Genomic DNA, 23,020 nt, shown 5'->3' with positions numbered 1-23,020 from the left:
TTTATATTTGCTTTCTTTGGGTTTTTCGCTTTCAACTAATGCTTTGCTTTTTTAAAATTATGCGATTTTCTATTTCTGAAGTATAATTTTATTTTAGAATACAAGAAACTTGAATTTACAATGAAAGATTTGAATTTATTTTTATTTTCACCTCAGTGTTCAAGTGTTCTCTCTTTATTGTTTACATTAATCTATGTTTCTAATGTTTGGGCACGTGCTTCTTGTTTCAGTTTTTTCAACTTTTTACATTTTTAGTTTTGTTATCTAATCTGCTTAACACAAAGAGAGTGTGTCATAAAATGATAACATTCGAAATAAAAGTTAATGAGAAACTTTAATTGTCCTCTTTTTTAATTAGTCAGTGGTCAATTGCTAATGAAAATTTTAGGTTAAATTTTCAATAGTTTAATTTAATAAATATGACATCTTCAAAAATGAAAACAATTTTTCTTAGTTTATTTGAATATTATACACCAAAAATCGTATTGATTAAAAACAAGAAAGTAGGTGTATTAAACCGAGTTGTACAGTTATCCATAATAAGTTATATAATAGGGTAAGTGCACTTTCTTGCACTGTTTTTGTTGAAAATGAGGAATTATAATTCTGTGATGGAAAAAAAATTTTAATAAAATTATTTACTCCTAAATTTTTTCGTCTGTTAAGGCTTAAATGACAAGAACTATCAAAATATTTTGTTGTAAAAATTAATGTGGTTTTCATCACTATGATCTGTGATTTTAATCCAAGCTTAAAACTTTTACTTAGTTTTAAATTTACTTAAAATATGTTTTTATGTATGAATCAAAGATACAATACAATAACTTGTCGAATTTTTTTGTGTTTAAGATTCGGAAATGTTTATTTTATATGTTTATTATTATATTCAATACTAATATTAATAATTAATAAATGATATAATTTAGCTGTGCTCTTATAAATTAAGGTTTTTAATAATTTTTTTAAGTATATGATTAAGAAATGTATATTTTTAATATAGTTGTAACAGCATATGAAGGGACACGCAGTATTGATCTATTGATATCAAGATATTTTGTCAACAATTAGGATATTAATAATTTTTTCAATTATGATATTGAGTGTTTTTGTTAGGTTTTAGTAGAGGCAGAATAGAATATTTTTAACAGGCTTTAGATAAATTCTAAACAATATTTAAAGATTAATATCTTCTTAAGTATAAATAACTTACCACATGTTTCCCTTTCTATCTTAGTAAAATAATGTATATGGGAAAAATATACCCTTATTCTAATAACTTATATAATATCTCTTTTTCTTCCTAAAAGCACAGTCGCAATTAGTAAAAATACAAGGTTTTGTTTGGTTTTCTTATTAAGCAGTTTAGAAGCTTTAATGTTGGGACTGCAACCTGTTTGTCTCATAAACCATGAGCATCGTTGGCGGTGGGGATATATGTTCCCACTAATAATTTGATATCTCTTAAAGTTCTTCTCAATATTTCAGACAAATAAAAAAAAAATTTCATTCGCATTTTTTTTTTTAGATCAACTAAATTAAAAATGAAGGAGAGTTAAAAATATTTAACCTTTCTATATATGTAAGAAAATTTTTTCTTAAGTTGAAGAACTATTATGACTGTATTTTAATTCTATCTCCATTAAATATTGGACCCTCTGGACTTACGCTCCATAAGTTAACTACTTTTGACATATATTTTTTACTTCATTAAGAATTATAAAATGTTTTGTTTATGCAGGTTGGTTCTGAAATAAGTATTAAAAAAATATTAATTTTAAGAACTCTATGACAGATACAAATTTGTAGATAGTGATGTGTTTTAATAAATTAGTCGACAAAAATGAAATTTTTTCAATTTTAAATCAGCATAGTTGGTTTTAAGATGATTTTAAACAGTTTTAGGGTAATGTATTGAAAGTATTTGTAATTGATTTTTAAGTATTCATAATTGATTTATTTAGAATCAGTGCTGAAGCAAGCAGTTATCTAAAAGAAATTATGATAATATACCTTATAGGTTTCTTGTAGTGATTAGTTTACAGACAGGGATACTCTTTTAATCTAGTAGTATTCCTATTTTTCGGTAATTTTCCAACATTTTAAATTTGCTAAAATATGTAGTGACTTATAATGTTAATTTATTAAGTAATGTATTAACTTTTTTATTTATGTAATTGAATAATATCAAATCCAAGTAAACAATTTGAGAGATTGCTTTTTTATATCATAATTTATTATTATTTTTCTTTTCAGCTATGCAATAATTTGGAATAAAGGATATCAAGATTTCAGTACTATTGAAAGTTCTGTTACAACCAAAGTTAAAGGTGTAATTTACACAAATTTTAGCGATGATGAATTTAATCCTTTAGTTCCTAATACAAATGTTTATCGTCGACTCTGGGATACAGCAGATTATGTTGTTCCTGCTTCTGTAAGAAAGTTTTAAATTTCTTTTAGCTCTAAATTATTTAAAATTTTACAAAAATTTGTAATTATTTATTTTTTTAACATTACAGTTATAGTTAGTTGATTCTTTAATCAATTCAAATTCATAAGTATTTAAGTTGTTTTGAATTTGAATTAACACAACTTGGAATTTTGTGAAAAAAATTAATTTAACGCTATATAGGGTATCCCGTTAATGTTGCAACAGACTTCTAAAGGAAGTGGGGCACATCATAAAGATTAAAAATTACCTAGGAAATCATGATCGTAAATAATGTCGCTAAAAGCACTTTCCTAGCATGAACAATTATATTGTGTGCCTTTAAACTGCAGGTACTTTTGAAATACAGGTGCAGGTGAAATAGGTTTAGTATTATCCGTTTTTGTAATTGAATGATTTGACAACTAACTGGACAAGCTCGCCTAATCATTAAATTACCATAAAACAGCATTTCTGGGATGACAGCTGATTCTTTTTAAGAGATTGCAGCTTATTTTTACTAAAAGGGCAAGGAGATCGCATTTATAGGGATCAAAGGGCAGACGAGGCGGTTTTGACTATGACTAATAAACTTTTGAGATAGCTATGTTATATGTAAGAGAATACAATATTAAACAATTTGTTTAAATAGTTATCTTTATAAAAGTGAAAAATTCTTTAAAATTTACTAAAAATTAATAAATTTTAAAATTTATGTTATTTTGCTCAGAGTCTTAATATTGTAAGGTTAAACTATATTTTATTTATATTAAGTACACAGGTTTTAGGGGCCCTAGTAAACTGATTATAAGAAACAGTTCTCAGTAGATCACTGAAGCGAGTGGGTGTCCACTTTGATTAGTCTGTGAAAGGAGTGAGGGCTAACAGTATTGGTCCTCATTAAACTATTCTCCCTTAAAGTGCTCATCTTCATGCACAGGTCTTTAGACTACCTCAGGGAGACATCTCTTAAGAAGATCAAAAGTGTTATACCTCTCCTCTTCTCATCCTCAGAGATGTTTCTTAGACTGTTTTCAATAGCCCATTGTACAGCTCTGATCGAACATAAAGTACTACACTTTTATGTTGACAAATAACATTTCGTTCAAAATTTACTGTCTTTTTATTAATATCTTTTAAGACTTGATATTAAAAAAGTACTTTTTCCATGGGAGGCAGGAATAATTTTTCTAAACCACCTATAGTAGATTTAGTGTCATTTATAATCCCAAATCAGAATTGTGTGTCTTTCTGATCTTCTTAATTTATCATATTTCTTACTTAATTTTAAAACTCTTATGTTTAAACTTTCTGTTATAGGAAAATAATGCATTTTTTGTTATCACAAATGTTGTGATTACATCTAACCAAACACAAGGAATCTGTCCTGAAGTAAGAAACATTTATTTTTTCTTCCTACCACTGCACTAACTGGCAAAATTTATTATTTTATGTATTATTATTTTAAGTATATTTATTATTTTAAATACAACAACATGGAATTTACATTTTTTATGTATTTTTTTAACACTTTCACTGTCCATTCAACTTTTCATATAAAAATGACACCTTCCTTAAGGGTATGAATGGGTCAATAGATCTCTGGTCGATGTGCCTTGCTCGTTGGAGCTGCCCAACCTCTAAGCCTAAGGGTATGAAATGGGTTCCTTCTTAAGACAGTGTCAAAATATTATCAGAATGCTCATCTCCAAGCAAAGTTCGTTTTATATATATATAATGAAATCTCTCTGGAGCGCCCACTCTCTGTTCCACATTAAAATGTTCATTAATGGAGGTTGGTCATTGTTAGGGGTTATCTTAATTGACTTCAAAATGTTATTGAAGGTACCCGATTTTTTGCAAATGATTTTGATTTTAGTTAGTGTCATTTTCTTGTTGCGGAAATGTCATTTTATTACATTGCGCATGAAGCGTTATGAAAACTGTATCGATTAATAAAATTTAGCGTCTATAAAAATCAGCCCTACTGATATAGTTATGTGTAAAAACAAATTTACCAATTATGAATGATAGAACTATTTTAAATAAACAATTGTGCTTTTTTGTTTAAGTTTGCATTTAATTTTATATCATCAAAATTAGTTAGATTTAAAAGATGAGAAGAGGTTTGATTGTTTCAGATGCTTAGTTTTTTCTAAAATGACTTTTTTTTTCTAATTTAACTTTCAACTCTAAAAATTAATCATTGATAGCATCCTGTTTAGTGCACTCTGGTTGTAACATGAGGTAACGATGAGGAACGAGTTTAACAATCTCTTTCAGAGATCGTTAAAAAGAGCTTTCTAAATAAAAGACACAAATATTTTGAATACATTATAATCTACTTATTTGTTTTGTTAAAATTATTTAGTCATTTTCTTAATTTGGTGCAAAGATATGCCCGATCGCTGGGAGAGGCTCTGATGATCTCTCCTAAAAATTTCTTCAACACAAAGTTTATGGAAAAAATTCTATGCCTACCAAAAGTGGTTGTAAATCATGGAGATTGCTATATAGAGGTTTCACTGTATTATTCTTATTTTGAGTTGTAAGACCTTTTTCCGAAGAAGCTGTATTATTGACATTGTTATAGCAATGACAATTAATTTCCTGAATTCAGGACGCGCAAACGATATGTCATTGTCTCAATCTCTAAACTCATTGACATGTAACTCACTAATTGATTGTTTGAGTGATTATCTTTCTTTAACTGTAAAAAAAAAAGGCTAACAATTTTAATAAAAGTTCTAAAAGGAGTATCTTTATTCCTAGTTAAATGTTCAAAAAGTGAGGCTTTAATTAAATGTGCAAAATATTCATTTGGATGTGTATTGGTGAACTGATTCTAATTGACTTATTGTTCCAGGAATTTTAGTATTTTATTATAATGTAATGAAGAAATACAGGGTAACTATTAAATTATACTGTGATTAAATTTATGGATAAGTTGATAGGCCATCTACATTTACTTTTTTAAATATCAAGTAGTCTTTCAATTTAATAACCATTTATTATATCTTTAGTGTATTTCTTGGCCTTTTTTCCTTTATATTTTTAATTTTTTTTTTTTTTTTTTTTTGGATGAGCTTAACATATTCATATAATTTTTATATTGGTTATTTCTTTTATTGTTATAAAACTACTAATTATAGGCTAATCTTCAATGTATAATAAAATAATTTTTATTAAGAGACAATAAATATATATATATATATATATAAAATTTTATGATATTAATTTTGTTTATTTGAAGGTTATTGCATTTTGACATTTTTAAATGGCTAATAATTTGTTATAGTACATGTAAAATCACAGTTGTTTATCAAATTTAATGTTACCTATTCTATAACAATTTATAATGAATATAGACAGAAAGTATCATGTTTATTCAGCGAGGATATGGATTACATTTTGAAAATCTTGATTTGTTGAATGGGGTAAAAAATTGTGAGATCATATATTGATTAGATTATAATAAGTTAATATGAAGCTTAAAAACGTGTGAAGTAACATATGTTCATGAGGCTGGATTGGTTTTCAAATAACAAAACAGGTCTCTTACAGAAAAGGTTCAATGTTACGGTAATTTTTTAGTTAAAAAAATTGTAAGTAGATCTTTCACAAATTTACAGAAACAGTATCGCTTCACAATGTGTCTGGGCAGACCAATAATTTTTTGTCATTTTTCACAAAAAGTATTGAATGAACTTTGTTTTTTAATAAAATATGACTACTTATTCAAAATAATTAATATGTATCTGTAAAAATCATGAACTTCAAATTTTAAAATTAATTTAAGTATACATATTTTATTTTGATTTTCAATTAAATTATCAAATAACAAAAACGAATGCAGTTATTGATACTTTTATTTTAGGATATGTCATTGCAGCATGTGAAGTGCTGGGAATATATTTTGGTGGATTTCATCTTTACAAAATTATTAGGATATTGTTACCTTGTATATGTTTTTTGGAAACAAAATACATTTCTTGGCTTATTGCCCCCCTGTCTTTGTTATGCTAGGTTAAAATTTTTTATTTAAATCTCTGTTTTCAATTAAAGTTATGGAGTTATTATTCTAAAGTTATTATTCTGAATTAATAAAATTAATGTTCACATTTTCATATTTTAGATTAAAATATTTTTCTCTCATATTTCATGATGAAACATTTTCTATCTTTCTCATAGGATCCTGAAATAACTAAATGTACAACTGATGCAGATTGTGTTCCTGGTGGTTCTGTTATTACGGGCAATGGTATGACTGTAATTTATTATATTAAATTGTATTTGTAGAATAATTGTAGAATTTGGATTCATTGTTATAAATCATAGATATAAATTTTTGACAAGAAGTTATTTTGGCAAAAATATGAAAAGAATTATACATTTCATAAATTTTTTTCAATCCTAAACCTTTTTTTAATATGTATATGTAAATAAATACTTTCTAATCTATTTCTGTATTACCATTAATTATCATAAATAAAGGAATTTTTTGCATAAAATTATGTTTCATTTACACAATTAAATCTCATTGCAATAAACACAGGTGTCGCTCTTAATTAGGACTGTGAGATATATCTCAAAATTTTGATTTGAAACATACATTATCATGCCGATATAGTGGCTTTGTTTCTCAAGATGCATAGGAACTCTGAATTAAGCCACGAATATAAGAAGTTGCTTGCAATGTAATAATATGCTATTTAACATTCAAGGATTTTTGCTTACATGCATGCTGTTATTTCACTGACAAGATGATTTTGATTTCATCTAGTTAAAAGATGATGTTGATTTCATGTGTCTATGAAAGTTATGTTCGTTTTGTAATTTCTTTGGTTTCTTTTTGCACCTTTTTTTCTGTATTTTCAACATTTCTTGAAGATTATTCTCTGTGGGACTTTTGTTACTTTACAATCACTGTGCATCATTTTGTCACATTTTATTGTTTGGGTTTAAGATTTCTTGTAGATTATTTTTTGTAGGACCTCTATTACTTTGTGATTGCTGCGGATTATTTCATTCTCAGCTCAATCTATTTGCAAAAAAAAATTATCTCTCAAAGAAAAGTTTCTCCAAATTTTTTTTTTTAAATTTTTTATTTAAAGTTTTTTTTTATTTTAGCTGTATAATTTAATAGTCATATTGTATATTTAAATAATTTGTACTTTGTTATAATAAATTTGTTTGTTCCACTTTTTTAAAAAAAATTTTCAATTTACGTAAGTATAATAATTTGATAGAATTTTATTATTTTTAAACAAATGAATATTTAGTCATTTTTGTTTTTAAAAGTAAAAACAAAGCTTACATTTATTTATTTGATACTGGCTATTAGTAAATCCCATCTTTTTATTTTAAATTTAAAAAAATACAATATTTTGAAAGCAGTTTTTTTTTAAATCATTTAATTACTTTTTAAGTATATTTTGTTAGTTTTCCTAACCATTTTTTCTCAGTTTTGTAAAAATTTCTCATAACATGTAAGTTCATTTTTTAAAAAAAATTTTATCTTTCTTTTTAATTCTATAGATTTTTGATTGTTTGATTTTGATTGTTTTGGTTGTTTCAAAAAAATTAAAACAATATTTACCTTAATTTTTTTCTGAACAACTTAATCGTTTAATTTAATAAAAAGTTAATTGATGTTTTGTTGTAAAAAATGAGATTGTTGTAAAAAAGGAGATGTTTTGTTATAAAAGTTATTGATGACATTTGATGTTGAAGTTAATATTCTTTTAGTCAGTTATTTGTTTTGAATAATTTTATTTTTCAAATGAAAAAAAGTGTTAAATAAGATTTAATTTTTTGACTTTATATTATTTCATCAGGTATAGTTACAATTACTAGTTGTAATCTGTGAAACAGTTGTAAAGATTGCATAGAATGTTTAAAATATTTTGCTCATTCATTGCATGAAGTAATGCTAAGCAATATCAACTAATTTTGATTTACCTGCTGTTTATTCTATCCATTGGTTTTAATGAATTTAACAAAATTATATTTAAAATATATATTTAATTTTGTAACAGTTTAAATCACAATGTAAAGATTCATTTTAATTTTTAATCAATTCAAATGTTTTAGGAGTTTTCACTGGTAAATGTATTACATCTGATGTAAACGAAACTGTAACTGTATGTGAGATTAAAGCCTGGTGCCCTGTTGAAAGAGATGTGGATATCTTGTAAGTATGGAAACTAAGTAGAAATTAAGTTAACATAAGATATTTTTCATCATGTTTTTGTTTTGATACTGTTGACTAAGATTACTTTGCCTCTCTATCTCTTTTAATTTTCTATCATTTGGAGAGTGATAAAATAATAATTTTTTAACTTGATTGTTAGCATATGAAATTGATATATACAGACATGTGATTTTTCTGCTTATATGTGTATCTCAAAAGTGCTGATTTGCAAACTTCTGTCAATCAAAGGATTTGAAATTCAAATCACACTTTGGAGTTTTCAATTTTTGATGTGACGATTCCATGGATTTCTAGACAATCATTGCTGCTAATTTCCGCATAGCTTTTAAAATCACAATATTTTTAAAACTATTTTTTTTGTTATACCAGAAAAATCTTAAATTATTTAAATGATGACTTTTTGATGTATTCAGGGCTCCCAGGCGTTAGAAAGAACAGGGTGAACCTGAAATTGTCAGAGAGTTTTATTTTGATTCTTAAAAGAAGGGAATAAGTCAGGGAAAATTGCCGTTTTTTATTTTTACAAAAACCTTTAAAATTCTTACATCATACCTGGAAAAAAACCTATTTTAAAATTGTCATTAACAGTAATTAGTTATTGAGATTAGATTTAAATAATTTTAACATCTATTACAATTATTGATTGTAAAAATCTTACATTTTAGTGAAACTTTCCCTAGTTTCCATCCTTATTCAATGATACTTTTTTGCTCACAAAATCTAATATCAAATCACGAAATCAAAGTTTTCTGATTTAAAAAATTACATAGTATACGTAGAATATGGTCGGAATTTACATCGAAATTTTATTGAAAAGATACCTGAGAAAGTCAGGGAATTTTTTTTTAATGAAGTAGAGACCCTGCATATTTTGCCACAAATTCAGATGATTTTATAGTCTGTTTTTTTTTAAGCTGTTACCACAGATTTCATGGATTTTAAAATCAGAGATTTTAATTTAATGTGACTGCTGCCTACAACATAAAATATTAATAGATATGGTATAAAAATATAATGTGTTACTATATTCTTATGCTAATTCTAATGTGTTTTATAGTTTTTATTTTAAGTTCTATTAAATGTTTTTAGGAAAACCAAGACTGCACTTTTACCAGAAACACAAAATTTTACTGTACTCATCAAAAATTTTGTTGATTTTCCTAAATTTGGAATTAGAAGGTAATTAGTTTCATTTTATTATATTAATAGAAAATCAATTGAAAATATATATGTCTGTGGGACTAATTTCCATATTGAGAATGATGTTATAAAATCTTTCATTTTTAGTTAATTTTATATAAGTTATAAACAAATTCTTTACAATCTATAACCAAACATCATACCATTTTAAATGCTGTATATGATTTACATATGGTTTGGACACTTGTTTTTTATTGAAATTTCAATTCTGTCTTGTTCAAACTTAAAAACTGATTTTCTAATTATAAATGAAAGATCTAAAATTGCCTATAGCAATATATGCATTAGATAGAATAAGAAGTAATCAGAATTGAGTCTTTTCACTTATTTTCTTATTGAAACGTTCAAGTTTTTATTGAAATAGTTTTATTATTTTTTTTGTGGGATACATTTTTTAATTGTTGGGATACTATGTCCGTCAAAAGCAATTTAAAAATAAGGCTTTATTGGATATTTACTTGATCTTTATTATATATCATATTTTATATATTAATGCTGATTTTATTTTATTTAAGTATTGGGAATATAGAGTATATGAGTATTACTTTTAAAATATACTCTTGTTCGTGAAAGCTTAAAAGAATTTATTTTACTTATGTTCTATATTTCAATTATAAGCATATATATTTGTAATATTTGAAGTAAATAATATAGTTTTAAGTAAAATTGGAGAATCATCTGCAGTTTACATTGTAATTTACTCTTATCAAATCTAATTTTAATTAGTTTATTTTTTTATTGAACGAAATTATAAAAATAAGAACTTAATTGCGTGCAAATTGTAAATAAGTTTTTTTATTATTTTAATTTTTACTCCTGCATCCAACTAAGATTTAATTTATTTGTATGGTAGTAGAGCACTTTTTTTTGCTCTTGTTTGGTTTCTTGCATATAGACAGAAAATATACTATCTTAACTAATTAAAAAATTTTTAAAAGATTTTCAATGATAAAATAAATCATGGATATTAATCTGTTCTAATTATAATTTTAATAATCAAAGATATAATTTTTTTTTATTAAAGTCTATTATGTTTACTTATATTATTTGCTTAACTTCAAAAATTGTTTTGCACTTTTTCCAGCGTGCACAAATGTTTCTGTGCTAAGCAAATTTTAACCATTTCAATAACAGGAGGAATACTGGTTTTCTGAGCAGGAAAGTAACCAGTTGTCTGTAAATATAACAGCATATTTTTAGAAGATTACTCAATGGAGAAAATGTGATATTTAAAGATTAAAAAGCATAATATCTATTACTTAAATATTACTAGCAATTCTGGGTTAATAATAAACTTAAAATGTTACATTTCTTTCTATCACTAAATTCACTTGTTAACTACAAATATGATTCGGTTGAACATGTGTTTGCATTCGTCACAATTTTCTAGCTGGAGAGAGTCATCAAAATGAGTTAGTTTTTATTGTATATTTTTAAATACACATATAGTGCATTCATGAAAAGCAAGCTGTCAGAGAATAATGCCTGTTGGCAATCAATTGGAAACAACAGCTTTTAGTAAGAAATTTTTTTTTTTTTTTCTTCAATGCCTAAGCCACACTTTGGTTGAAATCATTTAATATTTTTTCATGTTTAGAAAAATAATTTGAAAAATAAAATCTCTTTTATTTTTTGTTTCTTTTGTGTCGTTTAAGCAATGTGTGATTGGGATGCTTTATGTCCAAAAACCAACTTTTAATCAATTTTTCTCAGATTTTTATGAATTGAAATATCTCACATTATAGTTTTGGTTTTCAGAAGTAACATTCCTGATTTTAAAGAATCTTCCTATTTGAAAAAGTGCACTTATGATCCAGTAGAAAATACACTCTGTCCAATTTTTGTGTTAAAAGACATAGTCCCTGGTGATTATACAGATTTAGCAAGAAAGGTAACACTTAAATTACTGTAAATTATAGTATTGTTATTCAATTATATTTGTGGTTGACTTATTTATTTTCAGGTAAAAATTTTGACTTTCTGATCCTATTTATATATATGCTTTAAAATTTTTAATTTATAAACTAATATTAATAGCTACTATTATTTTAGCTAATATTGTCTAATTATTTTAAAAGAAAACAAAATTTAGTCTGATATATATGAGATTTGTATTTAAAATATCTTAACTCTGATGTCTCCAAGTCTGTTGTAGATAGATTTTATAGTAGTCACATATATAATTCTTTGAACTGATAGACAATAAAATTAAAACTAATGTATTTTATCTTAATTTTTAAAAATAAATTGGAACTATTTTTTTTTAGTAGAGGTATTTAAGCCATTTTATTTAATTTAAATGTATTATTTAGAATTTTGGTAAATATAATGAAAAAATGTACACCAAATCTTTATATTTTTAAAGGCAATATCTTATTTTATTCATTTTGTACATTAACATCAATTTTTAAAGTAAAGTTTTAATAATGATATAATTATTATTTTTTTAAAAAAATATTTAGGGTGCTGCAATTGCTGTCGTAATTAACTGGGACTGTAACTTTGATTTTGAAGCATCTAAATGTTACCCTACATATTCTTTTCGAAGATTAGATGAGAACTCTAAAATCTCTCCTGGGTTAAATTTTAGGTAAGCTGACTCGTACAGTGATCTACCTTTTTCATTATTATGAATGTTTCTTTTTAATGACTAAAAATATCTTAAAGAAATACAAATTATTATTATTTTTCTTTTTAAAATTTGCATTAAAATGTATTTATTTCATTCATTAAACATTTAGTGACCTATTCTTCAAAATGGTTGCAATATATTGTATATTTCTTTAATTTAATTTATGCAGTGGAACCCAGATTTTACGTTGTGCATCCCTCTTTCTACATATTTTTCTGCTAGTCTTTGAAAATTGCCTATACCAAAAGGGTATTTATTTGTAAAAGTGGATTTTCCGTTTGAATTAAAATCAAAGTATGATGGGATGGGTAAAGCACGGGTAGGGTGGTTAAAAGATGTATGGGAGCTTAAATTGTTAAATTTGCCAGTGGAAATTTTTCTGCAAACTTTAACCTTTGAAGTTAGGGAGAATCCAATCTTAAAGAATGTTACACTAAATAACTGGTTAAGTAATTATTTCCTTTTCTTGATACCAGTGAATTCCAAGATACTTCTAAAGTAAAAAGAAATTTTCTTGAAACTTTGAATTTGATTTCGACTGTGTTGTACAGCATTCACCAAAATGCATTACAAGTGGATTTAATAAAGCTGACTTCTCGGTATCCAACGAGACCATTTGCCATTCAAAATAAAATCGAGCGACTGAAAATCTTCCGAAGTTGATTACGTTTATATTGACAATAACACACATCTCCATTACTTTTCAAATCCTTTAATATCTGATTTAATTCCTGCGACCGATAATAATGTTGAAATCTATGAAGAAGAGTAAAAATATCAGAGGATATACTCACAAATGATAGAGTTGCTAAGGTAAATGCAGTTGTTAAATTATTTTTACATTAAATATTTAAATATCATAATTAACTAAAGTTAATATCTTTAGAAGAGAAGGATCCTTTGTTTTAATTATTACTTTTGCTAATTATCAAAGTATCTAGTTTGCTAATTATCAAAGTTCTTTTCACAAAACTTGTGCTTTCAAAAATGATTCAAAATTATAGCATGTGCACCTTTAGAAGCATAGCAGATAAGGGAAAAATCTGAGTAATTTTTTTTACATAATTTAGGTGTACATGCATTCAAATTATAGAAAGAAGAGTAATAAGAAAAATTAAAACAATTACGATAAAAGAAACCTTAGACTTTTACCGGGATTCTATTCTATTGCTGGAAAAAACGTATTTCTGATCCATTAAATATGTAGGCTCTATTGACTTTGTATAAAAAATTTCTGTTCTTATATTCCACGATCTAAGAAAATTTGCTCTATTTGCAACAAGTTCATCATAAATGCTCATGTCACATTTCACAATGCACATTTTCTGGTAGTTATTAAGGTTTTTTATTGTTTAACCATTTCAATATGGTCTTTGTAATCCCAATATGGTAAATACGTTATTATTCCGACAGGCAATTTTGACGCTCTCAATTCCTTCATAAATCAAGGTGATAGCTATCAATTTTTTAGTTCTATACATTTGAATTTTACTTTTAAAATTCATTTTTTTAAAGATAAAATATTTGTGTGATTTGTGAATGTCTAATCACTTAAATGAGCTAATACTTTTTGACATGCTCAATTTTTTAAAATCTTGATTTTTTTTCAATATGAATTTTTCATTATGTATTATTATCTGTTGAACACATATCTTTGGGAAAAAAATTCTCTTTTTTTTAATTTTTATGAAATTTTTAGAAATAATTTTATGGAAAAGAATGATATGAAATGTGCAAACATTTTTGGCAATTTCTTAAGAGGACATTATATTGTGAGAGAAATTTTTTATTGTAGTTTATGCTTCACCTTCATAACTAATTTAGAGCATAGAAAAAGTTGAGTTCAGGTGATTCGAGAATAAACCATAAAGTTTCAATTACGGGGAAAAAAATTAAAAAAATTAAAATGCAAGTAAATTATTGGAAGAGAACTTCCCCATTGTGCTATCCTAAGTTATCTTCTAAATTATTGTTTTCATTTTGATACTTTAAAAATTTCTTTTCAATATTTGAAACTTCATAGTTGATTTTTATGTACTTTAAATTTTAAGTTACTTATAGAGGCAAAAGGAAATTTGCTATGAAAAGTTTCTCCTGTGGTATAGCATCCTCTTAAATAAAACAATAGTTTATAAATCCATACATTATAAATAAATTACCTATCATAAAACTACCTGAATACTATTTTTAATTCTTTTTTCTACAATTTTAAATATGAACAATATAAACTCAATTATTTATTATGTAAAAAGTAAAGTACTCTGGTAGCTGTTAGTTTTTTACTAAAATAGTTATAGAAGTTAAGTCTCCACAATTTCAACACAAAGAATATTATGGTCGGAAATACACACCAGTTGCCAGAGGAATAAAAACTCTGCCCTTCACAATGGCAGCTCATTAACTTATTTAGTTTTATTTGATTTATTTATTTCATTGCTGTGTTTAGGTATGCTCATTACTACAGTGACTCTCAACGCACATTATATAAAGCCTATGGAATGAAATTTATTGTTATGGCTCAAGGTAGAGGAGGAAAGTTTAACCCAGTTCCTCTACTTCTTAATGTTGGTTCTGGTTTAGGACTCCTTGCTGTGGTGAATACACCGTTCTTTTCTTCTTTTTATTTCGCAGAATAGTGATTATAATAGTTATAAAGTGCTTGTATTTATAATCTTAAATTTGAATAATTTAAGATTAATTTGAATATTGCCATTTTTTTTAAAATTGTAATTGTTCAAATTGTAAGAAATTATATTCATTTTTACTGTTTATGTAGTTCACTTATTCTTTTTTTTTTTAAATTTAAAAAAAGACAAGTAATTTTGTGAAAAAACAAAAGTAAAATGTCCCTTATATATTTGCATAAACATGTAATAGCTTAAAATTTTTTTGAAATTTCATTTTTGGGTTTTCAATTACATTTGCACTGCTATCTGTTTTACTTGTTTTGATGTTTAGCCAAAAAATATACACAGGGCAAAATGGCTTGCTTTGATAGACATAATGTATACAAGTCCTTTCAAGGCTTTTTGTGGTCCCTGTGTTTAAAGGAAAAAAGCAACGTTTAGAAGCACAATTAAGGTTTTTGAAACGGGTTTTCTCCCTCCTATCCTTCCAACTACTACTGTGATTGGGGAAATGTGATGAAATCTTTTTCCTTTTGTTGGTTTGGTCTGCATTTTTGAACTATTTATAAACAGTACTGTACAATTAATTAAAATATTTATTTTAAAATTCAACTATACCATCCTTGTTGATTAATTCCACCAAGATATTTTGAAATAGAAAGAATACATGGCGGTTGGAGGAAGACAGCGTACCCTACCTTGCATGTAAAAATGTCCAACAGTGCTGGGTTTTAATACCTATGATGCTCTGCTATATCTGAGTATGACGCTTGCCCTGTAAGTTGTTTTTCTGGTATAGCATACCATACTGAGCAGTCTCTGCGTTAGTTACGTATTCTGAGCTGCACTTTTATTTTCTATATTCTTTGGTTTAGCCCTCAAAAGATTCTGATAAGAATATTACTTGACTTTTAAATATTCATGAAGTTTAACCTTTAGAAATTCATCGATAAAATTGAATATTTATAAGAATAATTTAATTTATAAAATTAATTAATTTTATTTATTGTCTTTTAAGTTTCATTTATCATTGAAATTTGAAATGTTTTTTATTTTATTTTTGTAAACAGTGCCTTTTCTATTCTTTTGCAGGCTACAATATTATGTGATATTGTTGTATTATACTTACTCAAAAAGCGAGATTATTATAAAGCTATGAAATATCAGAGCGTTGCTGATGATACCGCAAATGTAAGTAATAAAAGTAAAGTAAAATATGATAAGTCTATATTGTGAAAAAGTAATAATTCTTTAAAATTCATATGTTTTTATTATATATGAATATTAAGTTTTCTATTAAGTTTAATTTTAAAAAATATTCATCCTCTTTGGATCAAAATAAATTAGATGTACATTTTATATTTTTAATGTTACCAACATTTGTTAGGTGAGCATTATTGCATCTTGGTTAAAAGAATGAAAGAGCTTGAAGTTAGCTTTTGTTTTAAATATACATTGTTATATATATGTTACGGTTAAAATAATCAATCTGGTTATTAATACTAAGCAGTCAAATAATAACTGCTTCTTTTGGTCAAAGTGAGAAATATTGCAAATTATTAATTTTAACCAGTTATTAATAATAACCAATGAATTTTGGTCAATGTGATTAAACGGTTTATATAGCATTGGGACATGGGTGTGTCTCTTTATATATGCGTTACGGTTAAAGTGATAAATCTGGTAATTATAAATACTGACTGTTCAAAATTAATATTAACCACTTCATGATCTGTGGCAGAATAATTGCCAAGTCTTGGCAACATCCAAGCAGTGGCCCACGAGAAACTAAGAAACACGTCACAGAACATGTCCAACTCGAAGGGTATAACTCCTAGCCACCCCAGAGCAAACATCTACTTTTTTTTAAATATATTTTTCCAGTTTAAAATCAATTTGCCACCTAAGTAATTGTAGTTGGTTTGGTAGATCACGATACGGAAATATCCCCAATAAAAACACAAGAGAATGACATGAACTGAACTTCATTGCTTATTATTAATAAATTTGCTTAAATTATTCACTTTAACCAGCTTATTTGGTTATTATTAATATTACCACCGGTTGGGGTTAATTACAACCAACTATTTACATTGACTGTAACATAAACAATACATATATATATATTTGTATTTAAAAGAAAGTGTTATTACAGTTATAAGTTTAGAAAAAAAAATCAAATTAGTCAATAGTTTTGAACTCTTAATAAACAATCGAGTACTGGAATTTATGCTAAAATAATGCTGAAAGTCTGTAGATGATCATTAAGTAATTTTTTGTAAGTAGTTATAGTTTGAAATAATGCATCATATATTCCATCTTCGCGATGATAATTTTTTCTAGTAAGTAAAAAAAAAGTGTTGAAATTATTTTGTTAAATTTCAAAGATTTACATAGAGGTACCCAAAGTATCATTCCACATTTACAATTATTTTATGTTATTTATTTCATAAGAATAAAACCGCCGACCGGCCTGTGTAGGGGGCAGAGAACTGTCTTTGCGTCAGAAAGGTACTGGGTTCGAATCCCGGGCAAGGCATGGATGTTTCTTTCTCTCTCTCTGTGTTCTATGTCCTTTCTCCTTTGTGTGTGAATGTGACCCGCCCTATAAACAGGTTGTGGTTGTGTGAATGGTGACAGAAGTCGAATTCCTGGACATAGATGGCACCACTAAAAAACAGGAACAATCCCACCCCCACTGCCTAAACAGGCATATGACAAAAAAAAAANAAAAAAAAAAAAAAAAAAAAAAAAAAAAAAAAAAAAAAAAAAAAGGAATAAAACTGGTAAGCTCATTTAGTAAGTCACATATTGAATATTTTCTTTACCAATTATGATATTTTCATTTTTGTCTTTTAATAAAAGACCATATATCATTTATCTTTGCATTATTTGCCTTTTAATGATGAGTTCTTTGTTGGGTTTCAATAAAAAAGTATTCTTGTTTTTATAATCTACATTTGTAATTTTCTGTTTATGTTTGAACATTTTTTAATATTTTGATTTGTCAATACAATAGCTGCATATTTATTTATCTTCTTATTTTTCAGAACAATTTTGTTGGAAAAAGATTGGAAGGCTCTTTCAAACAAGATTCTGAATTTACTAGTTTGAAAAGTACTGGTAGATAATAATTTGGAAACAATTGTTGATGTAGTTCATCATATTAAAGCTCAAAAGTTTCAATTTTAAAAGTTTAAATTTCAAATGCATATTTTGCATTTTCATTTCATCAATTTAGACTCACAAAAAGTTGACTTAACAGTACCATGAACATGATTTTGTCTTATTGTATTGATATGCATTTAATATAGTTTTCTATTAAATTATCAATTTTAATTTCATAAAAAATCAATCATATTTTATTGTAATTAAATAGCATATTGAAATTAAGAAATTGCAATTTTATTGTAATTAATATAATAATTGAAATTTCTTTTCATCAGTCTATTAAATTGAACAAAGTGCTGGTATGAAATTTTAAATATATTATGCAAAATTTGATTTATGTCAGATCAGGATTCTCAATTTGATTCTCAATTAAGCTATATCTAACTTCGTAATTCTCTCAATTCCTTACAAGTAATGTGATATTTTTATTACAGTTTTATTGTCAACCATTTTTATTATCAACCAACTTAATTTTTGTGTGTAAAAAGTTTTGATACATAGACTACATGATATTTCTCTATACTCGTGCTATTAAAACATATTTATGTTTTGTTATACTTATGATAAATATGCCTAAAATGTTAATGGTTAAAAAATTGTATGTTGTTTTTCATATTGGATATTATTCTTTGAAAGAAATGTTCAAAAAATATTTTGTAAACTTAAAGTGTCATAAATTAGTGCCATATTCATAAGTGCCATTCTTCATAAAAAAAATTTTTTATTGGTGTAAAGCGGAAAATCTTAAGAATGTCTAAAATTAGAATCTAATACTTGATACATTGTAAAGAAAATGTTAGAATTTATGGACTTCACAAAAAATGTGAATGAAACCTGTGATTTTTTTTATATTTTTAAATATTGTATGCCTGGCAAGTAGGGTTGGGGTTTGCTGATGTTATTTAATATATCTAGTCAAATTGTGTGTGTGTTGAATTTTACTTAAAATGGCGATTGCATGGAATACTAGTACGAGATGTTTTTTTTTATATGGAGTGTTTTGAATGTGATTGTTTTGCCCCATTCAGATTTATATACATTTGTTGTAATTGATTATAATAAAAAATTTGAAATTTTTGTTATGATTATATAGTTCCTATTAAATAGCATACATTAGTTTAAAGACTAGATCTCAAAGTGAAAAAGGCTTAGATCTCTATATATTATATTTGTTACCGTATATTTCCAAACATAATTCTTTGCTATGTATAAGCCTAGAGTATACTTTTTTGCAAATTTACACGGAATTCAAAACCCATATGTAAACTGACATGAGTAACTTTCAATATCTCTTCTGGACTACCCAACCATCTTCCTAGATAAGCTATCTAGATAGCTATTCCTAGATAAGCTATCTAGATAGCTATTCCTAGATAAGCCTAACCATGTTCCTTCCTAGATTCAATCAGTTGCATTTTTTAATGAATGTATAATTTAGAAATATGTTTTAACTCATGCTTTGAATACATGAAATATGTTCTAACTCATGCATTCATATCACACATATTAAACTTAAATTTCGCGATTATCACTCGCAAAGAAAGTTAGTATCAGTATGATGTGATCTGTAATTAAACTTAAATTTCGCGATTTTAAATCAAATTATGTTTTTTCAAAGTAAGAATATATATATTTTTCTTTTTTTATGAAGGTCATAACTCATTGCAATGTATGATTTTGCATCGATCCCAGTCAGGCCCGGATTGGCCAGTAGGCAGACCGGGCAAATGCCCGGTGGGCCGGTCTGGCCTGAGGGCCGGTTGGACCGAGCCAGCAGCGCAAATTTTTATTTATACATTGCATGAATTTCAAATAATATTGCGCAAATAATAATAATATTAAATAACATATATATAGATACGAAAAAATTCTGATTATTTACTTCAATTTAACATTTTTATCAAAAATAATTCACTTATATTATCAGAATCGCTTCAATTTTTATAAAACATGGGAAGAAAAGCACAAATGTGTTTTAATGAAGGTAAAAGACATTATGACGAAAAAAAATTTTTTTTAGTGCATGTGTCAAAATCTATTATCTTGAAAATAGTAGGAGATATTAAAAAATATTTTAAGTAAAGGTTATTTCTTTTCAAAAACTCTCTCCAATGATGCCAAATAAGATGTAGGTTTCTATTGAAAAAATATATGAAATATCGTGTATATGAAAGACTTCTCGCTGTTGTAGAAAGTAAATCTTCAACCGGACAGAATGTGTTTTCTTTAGTGGATTCAGTTTTAAAGTCTTGTAATATAGATATAGCAAAGTGCATCGGTAATTCAACTGACGGGGCTGCAAATATGTAAGGTGAATATAAAGGATTTACTTCATAGCTTTCCAAAGAGTCCCCTGATCAAATTCATGTTTGATGTTATGCACATGTCTTATTTAGTATTAGGAGATACCACGAAGGCACTAATTGAAAGTATATCGTTTTTCAGCCTACTAAATAGCGTCGCAGTATTTTTCCGTGAATCATACCAACGCATGAACATCTGGGAACAAAGTAACGAGTTCAGAAATAAGAAAAGGCTCGCAACTATTGGAGAAACACGTTGGTGGTTCAACGATTCTGCATTAAAGAAAAATTTTGGTTAATTTTCAAACTGAGATTCAACTATTAACTATATGTCACATTGATTACAAGTTTAGAAACTATACAGCAAAATTCAAATTTCAAGCCAGATATCCGTGCAAAGGCAAAAATATTTTTAGAATCATTTTTCAAATATGATACAGTATTCACCGCCAAAATATTCTCAAGAATATTTGAATTAACTACACCGCTCTCCAAATATTTACAAACCTCCGGTTTAGACATCTTAAAAGCTTTTGGAATGGTATCACAAACGTGTTCAGAACTAAAAAAAAAAGTGAGAGATTTTGAAGGTGTACAAAAAGTTACAAATGATTTCATTATTCGCGCAAATAAGGAACTTGAAGAAACTGAAATTCAAACAAAGTTTCCATAAAAAAGATTGAAGAAAAGAAAATTGATGCCGGGTGAGACAGCGTCGAATGAAACAGTTTTTGATGATGAAACCACTGCATTTAAGATAAACGTCCATAACATTATTTTCAGCACAGTTGTAGCGTCAATGGAACGCCGATTTCCGGCAAATGGAAAATTGTACGCCGATTTTTCCTATCTAGATCCGAAACGTTTCCCTGAAAAACGTCTTAACAAGCTTCAATCTGGCGAACTAAATGAGTTAAGCAAACTCTTGCTAAAATTTGACGAAACAGCTATAGGTGAAAATTTGCGGATTGAACTAAGAAATTTAGCTTTACATTGGGAAAAACTGAAAAATTCAGACTTAGAAGATTATAAAATAATCACAGAAGATCATTCAAATGAAGATAATAACGACTTTACTTTGGAAACAGAAGAAGAAGTAAGTCTAAAATGTGAAACACGCAGTGCGTGCAAAAATTGTGTTATTTGTTGCTACAAGATATTACTGAGATACAATTTATTGACCAATTCTTGCAATTTAATTGGTTCAGCATTAAAATTTTTACTAACATTGTCAATAAGTCAGGTGGCTTGGGAAAGATCATTCTCCACATTAAAAGTAATTAAAAATCGAATGAGGAGTACTTTATCTTCGGATAATTTGAATGCTCTCATGGTAATGGCAATAGAAAAAGATCTATTAATGAAATTAGATAGCGACGACATAATCGATAAAGTGGCAGAAAATAGTGAGCCTCTTCAAAAGTTAAATTAAATTTTAATTTAATGACTTTTGAAGAAGCATTAAATATATTTTTAAAAAAATGTTTATATAAATCATTCATGTATGTGTAGTATAATAAATATTTTTATTTACTCCTCATCTTTCACCTTCTTTGTGATTTTATCAACCTATGTTTCCTCATAAGAACCATGTATTTTAAACTGAACTATATTCTATAATAAGCAATTTTTATCTACTTTCTTACTTCGATAAATTAACTTACGTTCATGAGAATTTATAAGTAAAAAATGCCTAAAAATGATACATTAGGAGCTGCGGACGCTTCGCGCACACGGTGTTTATGTGAAGTAGAGGGCCGATATCTCTAAAATGCCCGGGCCGATTTTAAATCCCAGTCCGGGCCTGATCCCAGTTGTTTTTAAACTTATTCAAATGATAGTTTACGTTACATATGCCGTATAAAGGATGTTATCTTTAAGTTACAGTAATCTGTATCTTTAAGCACAGAATAATTTCTTACTAATATTTATAAATTTAGATATAAATGTTATTTATTAGTCTATGAATTAAACAAAATCTGTTATGGATTACCCAAATATTTTAATAATTTTACAAATGATTTGATGCTTTCATCTATTTCCTACAATTTTAGAACGACCACTATCAAAAACAGTGGTTGTGCTTTATGAAAAGAACATTTGGTCAAATAATGATTTAATTAGTTGTTGCCAATTAGTTGTTTACTGTCAAACATTATTCTGAAATACACATAATTCCAATTTAATACCATATGAGAGAAATGTATCTTTATAGATTTCCTTCAATTACAGAGTGTTCGTCATCAAAAACAATGCATGTGCTTCCTGGTTTGTCAAAAAAATTTTAGTCATTGCCAATGATTACTCTGAAATATGCGTAAAACCACTTTAATATTTTACATAATAGAAATGTATATTAATATGATTTAATTTGCTTAGTAATTAAATTCTTGATATTTATTAAGATGATTTAATTTACATCGAGCAAAATTTTTACTGTCAAAC

General features: G+C 26.6%; 2 protein-coding genes across 2 annotated transcripts; both read left to right on the top strand.

Annotated features, from left to right (window-relative positions):
* The first annotated feature begins 183 nt into the window (after positions 1-183).
* On the top strand, positions 184-19,349 carry LOC107438872 (P2X purinoceptor 4). The gene is made up of 11 exons (XM_016051273.4): positions 184-556; positions 2,254-2,434; positions 3,749-3,820; positions 6,620-6,689; positions 8,522-8,621; positions 9,732-9,821; positions 11,601-11,733; positions 12,305-12,432; positions 14,921-15,068; positions 16,194-16,292; positions 18,152-19,349. The coding sequence occupies exons 1-11, from the start codon at positions 420-422 to the stop codon at positions 18,230-18,232; spliced, it is 1,239 nt and encodes a 412-aa protein (XP_015906759.2). The 5' UTR covers positions 184-419; the 3' UTR covers positions 18,233-19,349.
* A 1,923-nt stretch (positions 19,350-21,272) lies between these two features.
* LOC139425642 (uncharacterized) lies at positions 21,273-22,007 on the top strand. Its single transcript, XM_071181045.1, has one exon. The coding sequence runs from the start codon at positions 21,273-21,275 to the stop codon at positions 22,005-22,007; it is 735 nt and encodes a 244-aa protein (XP_071037146.1).
* Positions 22,008-23,020: the final 1,013 nt, after the last annotated feature.

This window comes from Parasteatoda tepidariorum, chromosome 5, assembly GCF_043381705.1.
Source record: "Parasteatoda tepidariorum isolate YZ-2023 chromosome 5, CAS_Ptep_4.0, whole genome shotgun sequence".
Lineage (NCBI taxonomy): Eukaryota > Metazoa > Arthropoda > Arachnida > Araneae > Theridiidae > Parasteatoda > Parasteatoda tepidariorum.
Note: the sequence above shows the minus strand (reverse complement) of the source record. Positions and strands in the feature narration are given on the sequence as shown.

What these genes read in the sequence shown, in the direction of transcription:
- LOC107438872 (XM_016051273.4), top strand. Translation starts at nt 420, where the DNA reads ATGACATCTTCAAAAATGAAAACAATTTTTCTTAGTTTATTTGAATAT. An exon ending in ATAATAAGTTATATAATAGG is followed by an intron (nt 557 to 2,253) that starts GTAAGTGCACTT and finishes TTTTCTTTTCAG; the next exon opens with CTATGCAATAATTTGGAATA. An exon ending in GAAAGAGATGTGGATATCTT is followed by an intron (nt 8,622 to 9,731) that starts GTAAGTATGGAA and finishes AAATGTTTTTAG; the next exon opens with GAAAACCAAGACTGCACTTT.
- LOC139425642 (XM_071181045.1), top strand. Translation starts at nt 21,273, where the DNA reads ATGCCGGGTGAGACAGCGTCGAATGAAACAGTTTTTGATGATGAAACC.